Source organism: Anthonomus grandis, chromosome 9 (assembly GCF_022605725.1).
Source record: "Anthonomus grandis grandis chromosome 9, icAntGran1.3, whole genome shotgun sequence".
Lineage (NCBI taxonomy): Eukaryota > Metazoa > Arthropoda > Insecta > Coleoptera > Curculionidae > Anthonomus > Anthonomus grandis.
Genome location: NC_065554.1, coordinates 2,228,593 through 2,249,933, shown reverse-complemented (window position 1 = coordinate 2,249,933; position 21,341 = coordinate 2,228,593). Strand labels below are relative to the sequence as shown.

Below are 21,341 nucleotides of genomic sequence, written 5' to 3'. Positions count from 1 at the left end.
TAATTAAAACTGTTTTAGGCATATGTCCAGTACCTAAGTTACACACTGGTTCTGGTTAAGGCTATATCACCCAGATAGCTTGTGTGTTCTTAGGATGCATTATTTTCCACATTGAAAGTACTTAATGGAATGTGACCTTAAAAAACATCTTGAAAAGCATCTCTTTTTGTTATCTTTTGCAGCAGATAATGAAAAAGATAACAAAAAGAGACAAATATCTGCTGTAAAAAACAACAAAAAGGAACCTAATGTAATATTATATTTTATCTTTATTTTATTAAGGAGAAATTTCAAAATATATTCATAACATTTAGTACAAACAAAATTGTTTCTATAGTTTTGTTTTTTTGGTATTTGTAGCCCAATACATAAAGATAAATCACCCATGTATTCCGTTCTTAAAATGTCGAAATTGTTATCAGAAAATTTGAAGAGTCAATGATAAATTTTGATAGGCTTGGAAGGCTACGATGGCGCACATATAACTCACAGAAAAGAAGGATATTTGTAAATTGAATACTAAAGATGGCATATTATTAACTTTAATTTATTGTTTATTAAAATAGCTGAAAAATGCACTTCTGCAGACAGATATGTTTCTGTAGAGTAAATATTGGCGGTCTAGAAATGTAGGGATATACAAAATCAATTGATCTCCTATGTTATATGTCTCATATTCATTACCGAACAAAGACAACAGAGTGAGAATTTATCTTAGCATTTTTTTGTTATTTCTTTTTTACATAGTTATGTGCCTCATTTTCACTAATTTAAATATTTGTGCGTTCTGTGACACAGTGCCTAGCAAGCGCAGATTGTGTGTCAGACAATTTTTGATTTTCTTTTTGTAAAGATGACAACTCGAATCTCCTTTATATACAGCAATTAAAATTGTATTTAGGTGTCATAAGGTGGCTACATTTATTCTTAGATTGTCTCCTGAAAGTCTTACGTAGTCTTGATCTTGAAAGCTCTGCAGGTTTTTTGTTTATGCAAAATTTCAAAAACATGTCCTTGTTTAATGATAAAGCATGTTTTTTTTTGGTGTAACTAAAGTAAGTGGTGTAACCAACTTAATCTTCATGCTATAAAGGGATTTTATTATTAACATGAGATTACGGTTAATATGTGGGCGGAACTGATTGACAATTTCCTAGAAGTATTACCAACATAAGAATTATTTGCCTGTTAAAAATTAACCGATTAAATATTAGTTTGATTTACATTGCTTTTAAAAATATTCTAGCTGTTTTAAACTATCAGAAGGATAGTGTGAGGTGCTCTATGTTGACCACAACAAAAAGCTGTCCATGTACTTGGATTTTGCATCTCAAAAAACGTCTAAATACCAATTTTTATAGTAAAAATTTAAATTAACTAAAAAACTATTTTTTTTAACCTTCACCAGGCTGTTTCTCCTAAACGAAGCAAATAAAGTGTAGTAAGTTGCTTAAAATTGACTTGGAATAACGTTGTACAGAGCTTATGCATAATTGAATAAAATTATGTATATTTGAAAACAAAATTTTTTCTACTACCGCAGAAAACAAAGAAAAAATAAAAAATACCAAATTACCTTACGCACTAGTACGTAAAAAGGCTTTTTTAGACACTAGTGCCTAAAAAGTTAAATTTTATAAACCCTGGAAAGTGTGTAGTGTGAAAGTGCTTTACGCACGGTAGTACAAAAAATAATTTTAATTTCAATTATTTGTAAAAAATATTACATTTCTAAACTCTATTTTAATTATACTTTTGTATGACATTAAAAAAGCAATGTTTAATATTTAATATTTTGAGATCTAATTATTCAATGTTAAATCATCTAGTAGCATATTTTTTATTAGCAAATTCTAAATATTATTTATTCATATTCACAAACTAAATTTAAAAGCTTACCTTTAACAAATACAGCCGCAATACTAAAATGACAAAATAATTACGTTAATAATGGTATGTATTCACTAAAATAAAACATTTATATGCGGTTTAACATATTAGGAGAAGCAAAGGAAAAAATTGATAATGAAATAAATTGCTTCCCAGGACATATACTCTATTGAACATTTCTCATTTTTTACTACTTCTCTTTCATGCAAATCTTTGCCTCGCTAATAAAATCCCCTCCTAGCCGGCAATTTTTCATAGATTTAAAAGAAAGTACCTTAAAGAGTCCTTGAGAGCGCTTGTTATTTTCAGAACCGCGACTTAACTAATCGCGTTCCTTGTACTATAAGACATATTTTTAAAAAAAATTATTAATTCTATATTTCAGTAAAAATCCAGTCCACATTATCAGATAATTTAAAAAATAAAAACGTCAAGAAAAGTATTTTTTATTGAATGAAATCTTATTTTACTTCAGGCCGGTATAATTATTTGCGAACTTTTCCGTTCGTACTTGATCAACGTAAAGAGAATAAAACACAATATCTAATTAAAATTTACTTATTAGCTAATTCTGGGAAATAATGGCAATTATTGAAAATTGCAAGGTCTAAAGATAACTTACAGAAAATATAGTTCTATATAAATTAGTGTAAAAACGACATTTTATGTTAAAATTAAAATTCATTTATAGATCCTCTTGGTGCTACATATGTAGCAGTGGTCGTTCTTCTTTTGGTGGATTTTGTAAAGCGACCAAACTCCCATCCAAACCTTTGGTTCAATCTTATGGCTATTTTTCTAAAAGCGTTTTTGAGTTCGGTATGTACCTATCAAAAATGAAGTTTATTGAAAAAATTATAAAATCGTTAAACCTACCTCTGAATTGGCATAACAAAAGAGCAAAGCTACAAAGATTCCTTGGCTAGCTTCCATAGTATATCGGAAATAATCGTAAACGTCTTCTGCTAGGCAACTATCATTTACCACCACCTTTTTTGCCGTTATGAAAATATGGAGACCAAATAAGGGTATAAGAAAAAGCGTTGCTCTAAATGCTGCCCTAGAAATAAAGTTTTAAAGAAGAAACCAGAAAAATTGACAACATATATTAAAGGAACATAATTAAACATATTTTCCTTTTCAATGGTTAATTGATGGTATGTTGTTTTAATTTAGTTTTGAAGTGTTTATACCGTTTTCAATAATTTCCAGTACTTAGGTCGTTCAATTAGAAAAAAAATTTTACGAAACGATAAAAACTAGAAAAAAATTAGACCTTTAATTTCAAGTTTTCAAATTAACAACAGCCGTTCTGTCTACGTCATTACAAATTCAAGAACTCATGCATTAGCTGCTGAATGCAAATTTTGTCAGAAGTTTAGTAATGTTTGGTAAAAAAATACAGATTAGACCAGACAAAAAAGGAAAAATAGCATTTTATCGTTATGATTCTTAAGCATAAATACACACAATCTACTTCTACTATACAAAATTTTCGATTTAATGGTAATAAAAGTTATTAGTTATTAGTTATTAGTTATTAGTTATTAGTTATTAGTTATTAGTTGTTATTAGTTGTTATTAGTTATTAGTTATTAGTTATTAGTTATTAGTTATTAGTTATTATAAGCAAATATTAAATATGAAGGATTCAAGTTTTGAACCATTTTCCAAGTATTGACGGCCATAAATAAGAGAAAAAAATGATTTTTATTTCTTTTAGGGAAAATGTTTTAAAAAACCTTTAAATTCTGTTGAAAAACTTTTTACGCGCCATTAAACTAGTGTAGTTTGTAGTAGCTAGGCGGCGCGGCATAAACCAACGGCCATATTTGATTTCTAGCTTAAAAATTTTGCAACCGATGGCGCAAGTTTATTTTTGAATCTATATTATATATGTTCTAATCTATGTTATATTGACGTCGGGTATAATTTCAAATAATATAACTTGCCATACTTTGTCAGTTGCTACTAACGGTTTCTGTAAAATATTGAGTTATTTTAAAAATTAAAAAGAGTTAATATATTGTGAAAAGTAGAAGGTAGAATGCAAATAATATTACTCATATAAAGGAACAAACAGCGTTTCTACAAGTGGCAAAAGATTTTAGAAAAGTAGACAAAGCCAGTTTAGAAAATTTCTTGCAATTAAAACTGCAGGTTACTTAAAAAAATCAAATAAAACATATGAACTACTACTACTTCATTTGGATAGTTCGCAAGACATTTTCTTTGTTAAAGCGTCTTAAGTTCCGAAATATATATATATGCACTTATCGTTTAATAAAAAATAATTAAGAGCAAAACTTCTAGTAAAAAAGACTGGAAAGCAAAAATAGACTTTGCAATTAAAAAAATTAACGATAACGGCACTATTCGATATGACAAACATTGTTGGAGGTCTTATAATGTGTTAGTGACTATAGTTTTTAAATATTGCTATTATGTTTATGTGGCAGAGGCTATAAGTTTATTAAAAAGCAGTTAGGAAACCGAAGAAACTTTCAAGATACCCTTCAACGGTAAAATGACTTCCTGCGCAGCCAAAAACTACAATAAATTAAACATATTGGACTCGTTTAAAAGTACTGATATAAATGGATTTTAGAGATCAGATTTTCAAATAAATCTCTCTGAAAATCTGTGTACTACATGTAGAACAGATGAATTCCGAAAAGTATGGCGATCGTAATGAAGGAAATCTCCCCGAAATTATGGAAAGGAAAATTAAAAACCAAAGGCTACTTGATATTGCTGAAAACAAAATCTCAGGATTATCATTATAGTTACTTCTATCTTTAATGTATAATCAAACGGGTAGTACTTACTGCGAATATGGTATTTGTAGACATAACATCATCATGTGGCCAGAACAGTTCGGCGATTTTACGGTAGAACAGAATGCGTTTTGGCTTTTTATAACAGATTATAAATCTAACATAATGAAAAGATATTCAAAGATGAATCGATTTTGTAACGTTCTTTTTACAACCCATACAAATAAAGCAACCAAATTGTATGATAAAATAACGAGTAAACAAACCATTTATGAAATCGGCATGTTGAATGGTTCGTCGCACCTTTAGATAGACTAACTTAATAAAATAACACTAACAATATAACAAGCATCAATACGCATTCTCAAAGACATTGCTGTAAAGTAAGCATACAGTTCTGTAAAGTGTTTATTGTGTGCGAATTAGTAGATTTCATAACTTCTATTTCTGAAAATTATTTTCAATGACGCATCATTTCTTAACAAAGAAATGATGCGTCAGAAAGAAATGTAAACACAAGAAAGTCCAATAATTCCATGTATACAATGTTCATAACGACTTCAAAAAATAATAAAATTATTGGTAGGGTTAACGATTATACGAGGACGAGTATAGTGTGAAATCAGACAGTTCTAAATACTTTTTATACCGTCGGCGCAGATGCAGATGTTTGCTGTTGTTTGATTAGAAAATATGCTATATATCATTAGCAAAAATTGCGATAGGAGATAACATAAATGAAAATTTCAACCTAAATGTAACTCTGGAAGAAACACCAAAAAATAAACAATAATCTGCTTTAGTGTCAAAAAAAATTACAAATTTTAAAGACAAATTGTGAGATGGCCTTTCGGGATTTGTTGATACATGCTTGCGAATTAAGCAAATGAATTAAAATATTAATAAAAAAGAAAGAGCTAATATTTTATATTATTTAAAGAATTCTTGACAGGAAGTTCTACTACTTAATCTCAGTGAATAACGAATAGTTATTTTTTTAGTTAAAAATTGGCTCAAATTGTGTCTCAAAAACTTCATAGAATCAACGACGTCTAAACTGGTGTTATAAAGTACAAAAGGTTCCAATATGCTTTTGTAAGACAAACCTTTTATTTTAGAAACGTTAAGGCACAGAAGATTAGAATTGCACCACGACTTAATGGTGACTAGGTCTTTTGATTCTGTATAGTCTGGAGTGCATTTGTTACTCAAGAATTCAAATTAATGGGCAGTAAGTATTTTATATTTAAACGGAAAAGAGAAGCCTTTTTTTAACTTATTGTTCAATGATCTTAGATAACGTGGGCAGTAGTGCAATTGGACGATAATTCGAAATTGGTTCTTTATCATCTTCTTTATATAGGAGAAGAATAACTGCCAGTGTTCAGGCAGGTTGGAAAAGCTCTATTTTGAAATGACTCATTTATTAAATTCGTAAGATGGTTTAAGGTGCATTCTGGAAGAATATTCTTTCTTTATTAATAGATAAGTTTTTTCGAAAAGATACCTGAATTTAAAAATTCTTGTATTTTACACATACTTCACTTTCAAGTTTTTATTTAGATTTATTTTTTTGATCCCCTACTCTACGTTTATGATGACGGTTCTCCCATCATATGGTGATATGGCAGTACCGGTTATTACTTAAAAATCGGCTTAAATCACTTTTTTCCTATCGTGCCGTACAAACGGCACAAGTTTTGACCGTCGTAACAGTTCCAAAAACACTGAAATGACTCAATATTTTTCCTTTTTTAACCAGAAACTAAAAAAAAAACAGTACTTCACAAATGTCAAATGTAAACATTAATCCGTTTGACAAGATGACATTTTACTCATCACTGAACATTTGCTTGCGGTGTTGTCATTCCAAATTTGTTTGAAGAATTTGAAGCTATTATTTTTGCGCTTAGACTAGAATTTATCTATTTCTAGTTTTTTTTTAATCTAAAACCTAACACAAATAAGTTAAATTAACATTATTATATGTGTTAATATATAGCTGAAAATTTCCTCTTTTGAAAATGTGTGTAAACTTGACAACAAAAAATTTGTGAATATATTAGTTATGTTTCTTACGTCGTTAGTTTTTATTTGATAATAAGTACAAGCAGCAAGTATGGTACAACGAAGATTGACGCAAAAGGCCGTTACATGATATTATATAGACTAAAGCAGCGAAAGATAATACAAAGCTACGTTAACATAATAGTAAGCAAATATATATACAGAGTGGTCAATATTGTGGCCATAACTCCCTCCTAAGATTGAAACAACAGGGATGTCATGTTTATTTTAACATTCTTGAATGTATCTTCTTTTTGTTCTGGATCCTCCGGATCTTCTGGAACTATTCTTTTCTTGAAGAATAACTCGTATACTGCAAAGGCTTTGCAGCACAGTATCAGTATGACTCCAAGGGTTGTGGCAAAACTCCATGTAGGTGGATGGATTTGGTCATCTTCTTCTGGAAGGGTTTTGATAACTCTTGCCTGGTCTTGAAGAGCTTTTATTAAGATCGGATCGATAGAGTCGAGCTGGATCGTTTCCACGGGTAATTGGAATTCAATGTTAGTAAACGATATTTCTAGTAACTGGAAGGGTACATAATCTAAGATTCTTTCTGCATTCCAAAATTGGGATTCCACATTTGTATGGTATCTGGACCAAACCGGGTCTAGTTGCGAAAAAAATTCTTCTCGAATCGCAGAGCATCTGGATTTTTACTTTTGAGGAAGTTGGGATTACCAATACAAATTCATTGGTAATGGCTTGTATAATAGGAGTAGACACATTGACTTTGAGGATCTTGCAGGGTGAGTTCTCAGCTTTCTGGATCAGAGCTGTTGAGCAATCAGCTTTTGGTGGTCCTAAATTGTTCTGGCAAACGTATTAATCTTGGACGATAGGACAAGCTTCTTCTTGATATTGGTGCGAGTAAGGCCCAAGTATAAGGTAAGGTAATTCGGGAACAATAATTGAATTGATTATAGGGATGGTGAACAAGTGGTAAATATTAAAATTTTCTTTTATAAATAAAGAAAAATGTATGGCAAATATAATTTTGTCTTTTGAGAGATTTACCTGTAATCCTGCAGTTTGATAATAATAATTTAAATCTATAAACTTTATAACTTTTTCTTCACCATAAAGAGTAATTAAATTAAAAAATTATCTGTTCTAATTGACTAGCTGAAATTACTGCACTATGAAGCGTATTGAGCTTTGCAAACATTATTGCGTCTTCTAAGTTGTCTAAAAATGTTATGAAACTTTGACAATTTATTATTAGCTGATTTATTGTATTTTGAAGTTTTAATAAAATTGAAAGAACATTAACAGTTTTGTTCATATGTTTTTCAAGTAAAGCAACATGTTTGATCAAAGAGTTTTGATTTTTGCTTAGAATAGTGATAGTGCTATTGTAATTATTAATTAAGTCTTTTGTTAAAGATATTTGCAAGTTAAGCTCCTTCTTATAAGAGTTTTGAGAAAGTTTAAGCTCATTTATTGCTTGTTCATATCTTTCTCCATCGTTTGAATCTAAGGTACCAAAAAGCTATTTTGATGTATTTCCTAATATGTTAATTAAGCCACGTTTAGCTATATTGTGAGGTTTAATATTGTTAAGATTAATTTTAACTTCCTTAATGAAATATTTAGCATGAGTAAGCAGGTCAATAGTGCTAATATGATGCATAAGCAGAGAGTTAATGATGTTATTTTCATTGCATGAAGCTTCTAAAATTCTAAAAGCGTTTTCTATGTTTTCTATTTTTAGTTGTAGAGATTTTAACTCTATATAATGTATAAAGGTAAGTTTATTTTCTATAACTTTGGCATTTCCTAAGTGAAATGGGAGTATTTGAGTTTCGATAGGATTTATTAATAGGTTACGGTCATTCGCTATCGCTGCTGTCATCTGTAGGATGATGGCGAGGCTCGTCAGGAGGTTCATTTTTCCTGGGGAGAAGAAAATCTTTCTTAGGAAAGGTTTTAGGCTTTTGAATTAAAGCTTTATGAATGACTTTCTCTTTTTGTGTTATTATTTTGTTACCTACATCTTGTTTTACATATTCAATTCTTTTACGGGGTTTGTCCTTGGTTCTTAAGGCTGTTTTGTCCGTTATATATATTTTCTTTCCAGGGTTTAATTCGGGTGGTATTTCGCAATTTTTGTTTTGCTTTTCATTTAATCTGGTTTTTGTATTGACTGACTGATTATAAATTTGTTCATGAATTCTTTTCGATCATTAACATATTTATTGATAATAATTTCGTCTGTCAAATCAAAGGGATCTAAAGCATTTAAACGTCCGTTTATTATGTCAAAGGGTTTTTGTTTTGTTACGCTGTGTACAGAACAATTGTATCCCATAATGACATAAAGCATGAGTTGTTTTGTTGTCGTATTTGGGTGTTTTAACTAAGACTCGAATGGAATCAAAAAGGGTTGAATATAAACGTTCCGCAGGGCTATTACTATTAGAGTTGCCTGGTAGAGTATAGTGGATTTTGATATTATGAAGTTTACAAAAATCTATTATAAAAGATGTTTAAAACTCAGTAGCATTGTCACAAGTGATTAATTAGGGTATTCCATGATGACTAATAAATATCGATAGATTATCTAAAACAGTTATTGCATTATTGGTAGGCTCTAGTGGGTATGCTTGTGCATATCGTGAAAATACATCGATTACTGTTTAGAATTTAATATTGGATATTTGAAAAGTATCTGTGTGAATTGATTCTAAAGGTTCTTTTGAATTAATTAACTTTGGGTTAATGAAAACTTTAATTTTAAGGGATGACGATCGTATTTTACCTGTTGACAAATATCACAATTATTAATATATTTAGTTAGATCATTTTTTATGTTAGGCTAGTAATACATTTTCTTTAGAGACATTAAGCATTCATTAATACCTTTATGACATGATTTTTCATGGTGGTTTGCTATTAAGCTTCTTTGATGTTGAGTATCGACTATATCATTTAAAAAGATGTTAGATATCACTAATTTATAAGAATTGTGTCTGAATGTGTTCGATAAAATAGTAGCTATTTTATTTTCTAGATTATTGATTTCAGTTTGTTTAATAAATAAACAATGTACAACTTTGGGGTTTATATATTCTTTAAAGAAGTAAATTATTTTATTTTTATAGTTTTCAGTTAAGGTTAAATGATATCGATTTCCAAAATGAGTAGTTTTAAAAGCATAATATTTTTTATTAAAGCCATGAGTTATTAAAATTTGATTTGTATAGGTGTTAAAACATATTTCTGTAAGAGGTATATTTAGAATTGAGTCTTCTATTGCAGGGTGTGTAGTTTCTCCACTTGTTAATGGACTAGGGGGTCTTATTTAAATATTTTGTAAAAATTTCGATTTTACTTTCTTTTTCTGGAGGATTAGTTTGTGTTAAAGATGAATCAAATACTTCAGTTAGTTGATATAACTCTTCTAGTGTAACATTTTTATTAGGGAGGTATTAATCTATATCGTTGGAAATATCTCCAGGGCTGCCAATTATTAAGTCATTTTCTATCATATGGATTTCTTTTTCATACTGTAGTTTATTATTTAGATGAGAGTGTCTTGTTTGGGATTTTATGTTGAAATTATTTTTTGAAAGATTATTACAAAAATGAGATTTTTCTTTTTTCTAAACTTGTTTACATGTAAAAAGTCATAATTTTCTTTTATAATTTCGGGGAAAGGATAACAATTAAAAGGTTTGTTTAAATCAACGGATATGTTGTCATCTGTATTATTGTAAATGTCTTCGCGGGCAAAACCGTTTTCTGCGGTACATATCGTTTCGGGCACGTATAATTTATCAAGAGTACCTTAAGGAATAACAGGAATTTTTGCACTAACGATTTCATGTGCATTTATCGTTATCTTGAAACTTGACCCAGGTTCGCGATATTTAAAGGGTAATATAAGGTTTCGAGTTAGATTAATGAGTTGTTTATAAGTCAGGTCGATATTGAGATGAAATCGAGTTATTTCTTTTAATCCTATTATTCCATCATGAAATTCATGAAAATCATACAAAATAAATGAAATTGGTTTATTTGTTTTTAAATCGTTAAATGCTGGTATATCTGCTTTGAAAAAAGTATTTTTTTCTCCTACATCTGTTTTTAATTTTGAGGAAAATTGATAAATTCTGTCTGGGAAATATTTTTCAGCAATTGAGGGTCTTAAAATGGAAGGATAACATCCAGTCTCAATTAATAATTTCATAGGAGAATTTTTTATTTCTATATAAGGTAAACTATTATTGGTTATTCTAGTGTTTATTTCATAGGTAATTTTTGAGGATCTAAAATCGGGTTTGTATGAAAATTTTTATTTTCACAAGATGTTTGATGTTCTTCTAAATCGCAATTTTCAATTGGATCGTTATAACCTAGACAAGTAGCGTTTTCATGAGGGTAATCTGACTGATAATCTGATGGATCGTATTGGGGGTCATCATATTCGTGGTTTTGGAAGTCATCGTGATTTGAGTTATCTATTTAGAAGATTTCTTGAGACCTAAAGTTTCTGTTAGAAGGATCTCTGGGTATCGTATAACTTGTACGAGTTGACATGAATTTTGATTATTTTGGAGGTTATTTTGTCTGTTGTTGGTTATAAGAATGGTTTTGATGTTTATGTGAATTTGTAAACTGATTTGAATGAATATATTGATTCTGTTTAGAATTATTATAGTTTTTTTATGTTTATGTTGTGGTTGTTTTTGTATTTGTGAGAATTGCTGTGAATAAGGTTTATATAAATTCTGTGTATATTGAAAGTTTTCTTCTTCTGTGATCATGGCCATAGCTGTTTCAATACAGTCGGGGTTTTTTAGTCTTATAAAACTTTGCAAAGGGTTTGCTAAACCTCTAATGAATATTCTTAAGCAAATGGTATCATATTGACGTAAATGTATTAATTTTGTAGCTGCATCCATTTCGCGGGATTCAAAGTTATTAATTTTTTGAGCTAAGTTACTTCTTATAACTTGTAATCTTTTAGCAACTTCAAGTGGATGTTCATTACGTATGGGCGAAGCCACAAAAAGATCTTGTTCTAAGTATTCTAAATTTCTTTTATCGCTAAAGTAAGTAATTAGTGCATTCTTAATGGATAGCCAATCTGTTAATTCCATGCGACTACCTACTAAAACTTGAGCCCGGTCTATGAGCTTCATTCTTATGGTCCTTAATAAATAATGTTTTAAAATAGGATCACTATCATTATTGTAAGTTTAAAAAAAAAATCAGCTGCACTGATAAAACTGTTTAAAGTGTTAATATCACCGTTGTATGGTAGAATGGTGTCTACATATATTTTTAAAAGGTTGTAATTTACAGTGATGTTCGGCATTTGGCTAGAATTATTTATAATTGTTGACTCTTCTTGAATAGTTTCTAAATTTAAAGTTTCAGCAAACCTAGCCCTTAATAAATCAAAAATATATTTTTCAAATTCAAATATCATAAATTATCATACATTTTGTATTTTAGACAATTGAATAAATAAATATAAACTTAAAACTACTTTCCACTTGCTCAACCGGAGAAAGGGAAAGGATCTGAGAGGATTGGGCACTTACCTCTCGACGGGAGATGTCAACCTTTTCCTACTCAAGGTGAATCTCCGTCTCAGCCACCTCTTCTTTGTAATTTGATTACCAAATGGTGCCTTGACTGTTCTTCTTCACGTGGTAGACCACTTCAGGGTTGATTCACAGCTCCGACGTTCGTTTGGAGCTGAAGAGTTAAAACTCAGGATTGCGGTGACCACCGCGTTCGGATGACGTGAATACTGGATCACACAAACTGCTCCAATCCTACCCGACTGCGCCAGTTATGTTTCTTATCGCGAAGCACGTTTTAAAAAAACAGTTTTTATTTGACAATCAGTACAAGCAGCAAGTATGGTACAACGAAGATTGAGGCATAAGGCCGTTACATGATATTATATAGACTTAAACTAGCAAATACAGCGAAAGATAATACAAAGCAACGTTAACATAATAGTAAGCTAATATATATACAGAGTGGTTAATATTGCGGCCATAACTTATCTGTAAACAAATTACTTCTTTGCCTCTGAGAATATATGGAACTCAAACAGTTGTTGCTTACTAATTCTAGTATTTTAATGTTCTCAGGACTTGGAAAACCTAGAAAACATACATCACCAGAAAGAAGTCCCAAATTGGTGGTTTGTCATAAGTGTTACTAGTTAAATTTTTATCTGCGAAAATACGTCGTAATTTGCGTGTTTCTATTTCTTTTTTTTGATTTTATACAAAATTTAGTTAGTGCTGCTTTATGATCAGAGAAACCAGAATTAAAAACAGTACAGTTAGAGAATTCAACACGACATAGTCTTTTGTAGTAGAACTGCTCTTAGGTATTCTTGTAGGTGAGTCAATATGCATGACAATACCGAAGGAATCGAAAATAGACATTATTTGCTGAGTTAAATGCAGAAATAAATTTGAGAAAGTTTTTTAAGTTCAAACCCAATTATTCTCAAACTAAGATCCTTGACAAAAATTTATTTAACTATGATTCCAACCGATAATACCAAAATTTATACCAAACGGAAAAGTGAAGTTTAAAGCATAGCACTGAGTCGACGAAAAAATAGAGGAATAAGAAAGATTAGGTTCAGGATTCAAGCTGAGCAGTCTTCTTTTAATGTAGAACGAACCAGCGAGTCGAAAAGTAATGAATGACTTAGGGAAGAAAATTAAAATGGATATCCAAAAAGCTAGTTAAATCAATTAAATTAATACTTTTTCCATTGTTTGTTCTTATTTTTTTATATTACTTATGTTTATTCTAAATTCTGTAAAAACTAAATTTCTCCACAGTTTCTTAAAAATGTAAAACCATACTCTATAAAAATGTACTAGGAAAAAAAAGTAATGTGGAAAAACTATAATTTAAGCAGTGAGTTCCAAAAGTAGCCTATTACATTTGTGATCGTTTATTATCTCTGCATAACCCTAAAACCTTATTGGTACCAAAACATATTTTATCCCTTATAGAGGGCATTATTAAATTTTATATTTACAAACATTTTTTTTATCATAGTAGGCGTTTGCAGCAAAACTCGCCTTATCCTATCTGTCAAAACTTAACGCTAATTTCGTTGTCCGGTGTTGCAAGTGTTGAACATAAAAACGTTTTTTTAATAATAAAAGGTTGTGAGAAGGACATCCTTAGATATTGATTTTTTTTAAATATTTATATTGTTCAGTTTGTGAAATTAGTACTCCTATATTAAATGAACGGCAAGGAAGACGAAATTTACGAAATAAAAATGCTTAGAAACTTCATAGCTGTCCAGGCTACCCGATATCTGTATTAATAAAATAAAATAAGAATTAAGAAAAAAAGACACAATCATTGAATAACGGGAATGCTTACACGTTTTTTACAAATACAGAAAAATGTAACTTTTTGGGGCAAGATGTTTCAGTATTTTATTTTAAATCTTCTGTTATAGCAAATGTGAAAAAGAATGATTCTCTTAAATAAAACATTTAGTAGTAGTAACATTTTGGAGTGATTTGGAAAGAACTCAATAAATTGCAATACTACAAGGAGGAACTTAAGATCGGAATAAATGAGAAAGACTTAAATGAAATACCTCTTGAAGTTGATAGAATTGACATGAAGAAAGACACTTTCGAAATTTAAATCTTTAAATTTCGTTATTTTAATTGTTGTTTTAACGTCTTAGTTTATTAGTGCCTTTTTCTATATTAATGCTTTTGTAGTTAAACTATTCTTATGAATTTTATTTAGATATATTATTTAAATAATAAATTTGGATGAATTAATTTTTACCATTAAATAATTAATTTGTGATTAGTTTTCTATTTTCATAGAATTAGCTAGACATTTTCCCAACAGATCAAAAGATACAGTTTTTATGCGATTTCCCAAAATGTAGATTTTTGAATAAGGTAAGTTTTGAATTTCACTGACTCAACTTTCTTATTTTAAATGTGACATTAGTTTATATAAGTTATTATAGTTATTATATTTTTGGATTCTGCACAAAATTCCAAACATTCTGATGTATCACATCCCATACCTTTATTCACCTGTTTTTAAGTTTTGAGTATTTATTTTAAAAATGCTTTAAATTCAAAAAATATGCGTTTCAGTAAAAAGCAGTTTTATTCGTAATGTATTTTATAAATGTCCTATAAAAATGTGATATTTTTATAATTTTGACATTTTATAAATTTTGACATTGCTACAAGACGTGCCTTTACTGTCGGATAATCAAATTTAAGTTTGTTTTAATTTTTCTACGAAATGCGCTATTTAAGTGAAAAGCACAAGATTGAAATCTTAAAGATGATTGGGTGCGGAAAACAAGAAGTTAAAATGAAGTTTTGCATATATTCAGATAAAAGTATACTGATTTACCACTTATATCTGAAAGTACTATAAGTAAGAATGAAAAACAGTTTCGGGAAAATGATCATGTAAGAACAATAAGTAGTCCTAGTCGATCAGCGCTTAATGAAGACACCAAAACTAACGTGTTATTAGCCATTGAAGAAAGTCCTAATACTTCCACTAGGCAGGTAGCGTGCGAATTGGAAGTTTTTAGTAGTAAGGGTTTTTGAAGCAGGAAAATTTCATCCCTATAATCCGCCTTGTATCTTGAAAAACAATCGAATACGGTAATGGTACGGAATACGTATAAAAATCGAAGGTAATGTAATGCATGTAATACATCAAAATGTTTAAAATTTTGTGGAAAATCCAAAAATATAATAACATATAGGGTGTGCCATTTAAAATAAGAAAGTCGGTATTAGCCCTGCCCCTCATGACACACCCTGTATAAAAACTTACAATCTCAATTGACGTGTCCGAGCGTTTTTCCGAACACGCTATTTATTTATTGTCGAATTTATTCCAAGTTACAGACTCCCACTGTATTTATGTAAGTCTGACATAACATGACGTAAGGAAGTTTTTGACATATTTAAGTTTTGGTTCAAAAAGTGACCAGTTTGCAGACCATACAATAACTATCAATTTTTTTGATAGGAAAACCTTAACCATTATGTTTTGTTAGTGTTCCTTATAGAGAAGAATCAATTTTAATAGACTTTATATAAAATTTCAATAATTTTCCTTGAGTTCCTTGGTTTCCTTGGTGGTTAAAAAATGAATATAAATAAAATGTAATAAACCGTTTTAAGTGACTTTTCTCAAATGAAACAATAATGTAATATTTTTTTATCATAAGAATACTAGAATACTGAGTGACAATTTAAAAAAAAATTAAATAGCTATATATTAGGAACGAAAGACAGAATAAAAAATGTTGAAAATGTTTTTTTATAAAACGAACAGGAAATAAAAACAAGCATATTATCCTACTGTTATCTGCAACCCCTTGGACAGGGATAATGTCCAAGGATCCATGAATAAATTATTCGAAAATTTTTCAAGAAGTTTTTATAGGCATACATGGTAAACGTCAAATATTCATAGGCAAAGCCTTAAGTTAAAAAGAGAACGGCAATCATTCACTATCAGAAATGGAATATACATGTCTCGGCTTTTTTATGTTCAATTTGGGTTCAAATCTAGTTGGTTTAGGAGAAGTAGCAAAAATGCTATCATACTCTTTTTAACTTACTTAAATCTTATATGATTGTAAGATAATAATAGTAATTGAATTGATTTCCGTACTTCAAACATCACTTCCGAGTATATATAAGATTTTTTTAAATCTATAAATGAGTATTCTTTTACTTACTTTGTTTGTCTGGTTGGTCCACCCTGCTTCATTTTCGAAATCATGATTCTAATAATATCTAGTAGGAGTACAGTGTTGATGCTTAAAATTGCTACTCGAAAGCTGTCTACTGACCATTGTTCTCCATTTGTATCCACCATCCAACAAGAAGTGCGCTCATTAGCTGCTACTATGCTAGCCCAGATTATTGACGGAAGAAAGGTCAATACTTAAATAATAAATTATAATTGGATTGATTTAAAGATAATATTTATCGTTATTTCTTACCAGTGACAACAATATAAAGTGTAACCAGGGAAGGCTCTCTAGCAAACGTTCTTACAATAACTTTATGTAAATAGTATCCATCGACTAGCATACAGGCATATGTTGCATTTGTAGCAGCTGACATAAAAAATGATAGTATTCGACATAAAACAGAGTTACTCTCCATCACGTGGTTACTAAGAGAGCTCGATAATAAAGCATCAATGATTACGATTTTTTTCGCCAGTATTGTAAAAATATTTCTTACTACAATTGCAACGAGAAGATTTCTATGCAGAATCACTCGTGTTGTCTCTCGAAATACTGGAATAACCAAAAATATTACAATGGCGGGAAAGGAAAATGCAGTGCAGACGTAGAGGGCGGTCACATGGTAGTTGTGCCTTCTGAGGTATACAGGTGCTATTGTGCATGTTGAATAATCGGTTTGTTGGTTCCATTCTGCTAAACCTGTGGTCTGGTTTTTGTAACAGACTTTATTACTTTCTACTAGAAAAAAAATCATTAATAACATTACTAGCTTAATAATACCTCATACTACTAAATTATTAATACCTCATTATAAATAGGTAAAGAGAATTATATTATAATAATAGAATATACTTTAAGTTACCTGCATCAGCGCGTCTTTTTGACACAAAAAATAAAAAATAGATAAGATGCCATGGAAATTACTATCATTCAGACTTTGTAACTAACCTAAGAAAAATAACCAGCTCTAGCTCAATTTTTTTGTTTAAATTATTGAGCAAAATTATAAGGTTTATGTAAAAAGAAAATTGTACTCAAGATCTACTGATATAGCCGAGGTGAGGCTACGAAATATTTCTGTGACCAGTGGTCCCAAATATTTTTCTGCACCATACAGGAACAATACATAAGAAAGTAAAGAAAATTTTTTAGCTTACTTACATGTACACACCTTATCAGGTGATTGATATGCTTGACTGCTACATGGCAAAGTGGCTGTTGTACCAACTGGGGTAAGAGGAAAGCAGGACCATGCATCCCATACAACTGGACATCTGAATTGATCTGCAAAGGTTCTATTACGACATCAATACAAAATTGGATGTAGGGGACTTACCTGAAATAATGTTTTCATTTGTCATTAACTTTGCACAGCACTTTTCCGCATCTTTGCAACATTTTATGTAATTGTCAAAGAAGTCCTGTGTTTTGAAAGAATTTCTTAGCAATTCCGCTGAAGCTGTATTTTTGTAGTCGTACAAGGCTATCGTATAATCATTCACCTAGTGTTATTTAATTGTTTAAGAACCGAAATATTATAATAATTGATGGAAAACATTAACTTACAATTGCAACCGGTAAGCTCAGATTAGTTCCGTTACAATTAAATAGATAATTAGTGTAGTATGTGTATTTTTTTGAAAATCTAGCTTTGTTTGTGTAAATGTAACAGTAAAATCCGCTTATGTGATTCCAGATGGGCTGTGAAACATAATTTCCTCTAACAGAACATTTTTTAGAAGAATCCTAAAAACAACTTAAGATTATACAGTAAATGCTTAAAGTTATAAAATTTAATAGTTTACGTAGATGAAGATTCTATATTGCATGCAAACATATCAGATGAAGATCTTATATGTTTGCACGCAAAAATATTATATGCAATAATTTTAATATAGATACATACGTAACCTTCTGGTGGGCAATATTCTTGATAAGGTTGATTGGGAAGAGCTTCCTGAAAATAAAAATTTCATAGTATTATTAAAAATGCCTTCCGAAATATTTTATATTTAATGTTTTAAAATAAAATACTTATCTTTAAGATTGTGAATTCTTAGGTTACTTAAAAAAAATAAATAATCTCATAAGTTTAATATATTAACATATGCTAAACTTTTATAATTTTCTTAACATTTTTTTGAATTTATGACACGCCCTCTAAATATCAGCAGCCCTTTTCTATTAAAAATTTAATATCGACTAAATTAAATGGTATAGATGATTAAAATTTACAGTCGATGTTTATAATTTATTTTTAACTTCTTCGTGTGACTCGCAATTTTTGCATGCAAAAAACTAAAAATTTTATAAAATATTTATTATTTTTATTTATTTACAATCATACTAGTTTAAATATTTTATTAAAACTTGCTAGAAGGAAACTTAGGAACTTTATAAACCTTAGAGAGTATAAAAAATACTTTGAGTCTAAACTACTTTGTCTGATTCTTAACTATGACGTACCCTAGAGATCAGATAGGGCAAAGATCATCTATAGCATATATGTTATATGTTGAAATACAAAACCACACACGTGTTATTTCGCAACGAACCAGAGTCAGCAGTTCTAGGAATTTTTTTAACATTACTATTTCCGCCGATTAGCAAACCTACCATTATACTACTACATAAACTCTACCATTGTCTACGCCCGATGCTCCTACCATGGGAACCGCTGACACCGCTGTCCTATTTTCTATAAATACAGCACGCATAATAATTTTAAGTTAGTTCTGTAAGATTAGTTTTAAGTTGTATATTTAATCTATGTCCATTTGAATTTTGAAGTTTTAATAATTAGTTTAATTAAATAATAATTATCTTATTAAAAAAAACTTTTTTTTTTAAAAAGCGAAATCGAGTTTTAAAGTCAAAACATATATACCATGCTCATTTGAAAATCTCGATGACAAGCACCTGATGAGGGCCTTCAACAGTTTAAGATCGATATTTCCTCTCCTAATACATCTGACCTTTTGAAACTTGACTGTTTGACTGATTTGAATTTTGACCTTTGAGAAAATTTGATCCTGGAACGAACGTAGTAGTGACGCAAAAAAATGTGTAATTGTGGTAGATCAACGTTGAATTTCACCACCACCAAATTTATTTCTGAAGTCAGTGAATGATAAAAGCATCCACTGGCTTCAAAACATTCGAGCAGAATGATACGTAACTGCAAAAGTTATGTATGATGTGTAATATCCGATATTGCTAACGGGAAGTGAAAAGTCCTCATGGTCGCCATCTATGAAGATAAAGATAACGCCAAAGTTGTTAAGTTATCTAGAGATATAACAATATCAGCTAATTTAAAGGTGGTGATTAATGGCAGAATTAAAGAAAAATATGGAAAGATACTGAATCTAAGTTCCGAAGTCTTCTTGAAGAATATTAAGATGTATTTTGTTACACAATAATGACCTGGGAAGTATTGATTTGTTGCAACACCGTAATAACACATGCCCCGTTAAGACAAGCACCTCGAAAAGTTCCTTTTGTTAAATAAGGTAAAGTTTATTTAGTGCTACAAGACATAAAGATACAACGAATGCTACAACAATCTCAGAGGTCTTGTACACCTCTAGTTGTATTAGTAGAGAAAAGAATAATACAAGATTTTTTGTGGACTATTGGCAAATGAATGACAGAAACAAGACTTTGGCAGTTTACAAGTCCAAGAAACATGATCTCTTGGACTTTTTATTGCTTCGTTCACCGTTGGACTGGTTGACGTCAGTCTTCTAGGAAAAAAAATATTTACGTAACATTTAAAGAATGTTTAAGAGATATTCGCTAGGCTTCGCCAATCCAAAGTATGCCCCAATTTTTTTTTAATATCTCGGCCCTGTTATATCAGAAAGTGGTGTCAATGCTTATACAGATAAAGTAGAAAAAATCCAAAATTGATCATAACCCACGAACAACCATTAAATAGTCTCTCGGCGCTCGTATCTTTTAAAGAAGATTTGTACGAAATGTTTGTATTTAATTGGTCGACAGACTGGAAAAAACGTGTTTCTAAAAAGAAGCTAAAAAAATAGGTAATATCGTGTATGATATCATTTTAAAGATTTTCTGTCTCTTAGTTATAAATTATAAGAAGATATATCGGTGTTGTATATTAAAATTGACAGGTATCCATTAAAAAATATTTTATACCAATGTTCTTTAAAATAATTTGGAATAGAATGGAATGGAATATAATTGAGTACTTATTACAATTTAATATAAATTTTACGTGATCAACACTACTAAGGACCTCTTAAAACAGAATCCTTAACACATTTATCTTGTTTTTTTTACCAGGGGCAGACTAGGTTGAACATTGTAATAAAAACTCTGAAGTAACAAATAGCATGTATCTTAAACCAAAGAAAATTAACTTTTGTTCATTATCGATAAAACGAATTGTTTTGGGGAAGAAAAAGAATCACTGCTTTATTTTTATTATAAGAATTATATGTTTTTTTTCCAGTGATGCGACAGTTATTCAAACAGTAGAGAAGTTCGATTTTAAGTTGTTTTATCTGAAAAAGTAAACCTATAACCTTAAAAAAATCTAAACCTAACCTTAAAAAAAAGAAAAACCTATGTTTTTCTTGCAACGAAAAAAGAACATGATAAAAGAATGTAATCAAGAAGGTAATAATTTGGAACAATTAATTAAAAACTTAATAAGTAGGTTCAGCTTGGGCTCCGTAACGTCTGATACACTCGCGGATACGACGAATCGGAGACTATTGTACTTGCGACAACAACCCTAAATTGTTCCTTATCGCACCACAATGAATCTTGTTTCTCTGTAAAAGTTCCTCCCGAGTATCGATAGGAGTTGA

The 21,341-nt window shown here is 30.0% G+C and overlaps 2 protein-coding genes across 5 annotated transcripts in view; both read right to left on the bottom strand.

The window, feature by feature from the left end:
- Nucleotides 1-2,092, bottom strand: part of LOC126740287 (cis,cis-muconate transport protein) — a 41,055-nt gene extending 38,963 nt beyond the window's left edge. For both annotated transcript variants that reach the window (XM_050446246.1, XM_050446245.1), the window contains exon 1: nt 1,900-2,092. The gene's annotated coding sequence lies outside the window, so the exon portion shown is untranslated. The remainder of the gene's footprint in view (nt 1-1,899) is intronic.
- A 340-nt stretch (nt 2,093-2,432) lies between these two features.
- The window catches only part of LOC126740286 (corticotropin-releasing factor receptor 2-like), a 29,037-nt gene continuing 10,128 nt past the window's right edge, over nt 2,433-21,341 (bottom strand). For 2 of the 3 annotated variants that reach the window (XM_050446241.1, XM_050446242.1), the window contains exons 2-9: nt 18,407-18,457; nt 18,067-18,246; nt 17,837-18,002; nt 17,662-17,784; nt 16,750-17,238; nt 16,483-16,690; nt 2,767-2,950; nt 2,433-2,717 (exon numbers count right to left, since the gene is read on the bottom strand). In XM_050446241.1, coding sequence (XP_050302198.1) covers nt 2,565-2,717; nt 2,767-2,950; nt 16,483-16,690; nt 16,750-17,238; nt 17,662-17,784; nt 17,837-18,002; nt 18,067-18,246; nt 18,407-18,457 — 1,554 coding nt within the window. In that variant the 3' untranslated portion in view covers nt 2,433-2,564. Of the gene's footprint in view, nt 2,718-2,766; nt 2,951-16,482; nt 16,691-16,749; nt 17,239-17,661; nt 17,785-17,836; nt 18,003-18,066; nt 18,247-18,406; nt 18,458-19,116; nt 20,795-21,341 lie in introns of those variants that run through there. The other variant, XM_050446243.1, reaches the window with a different exon arrangement.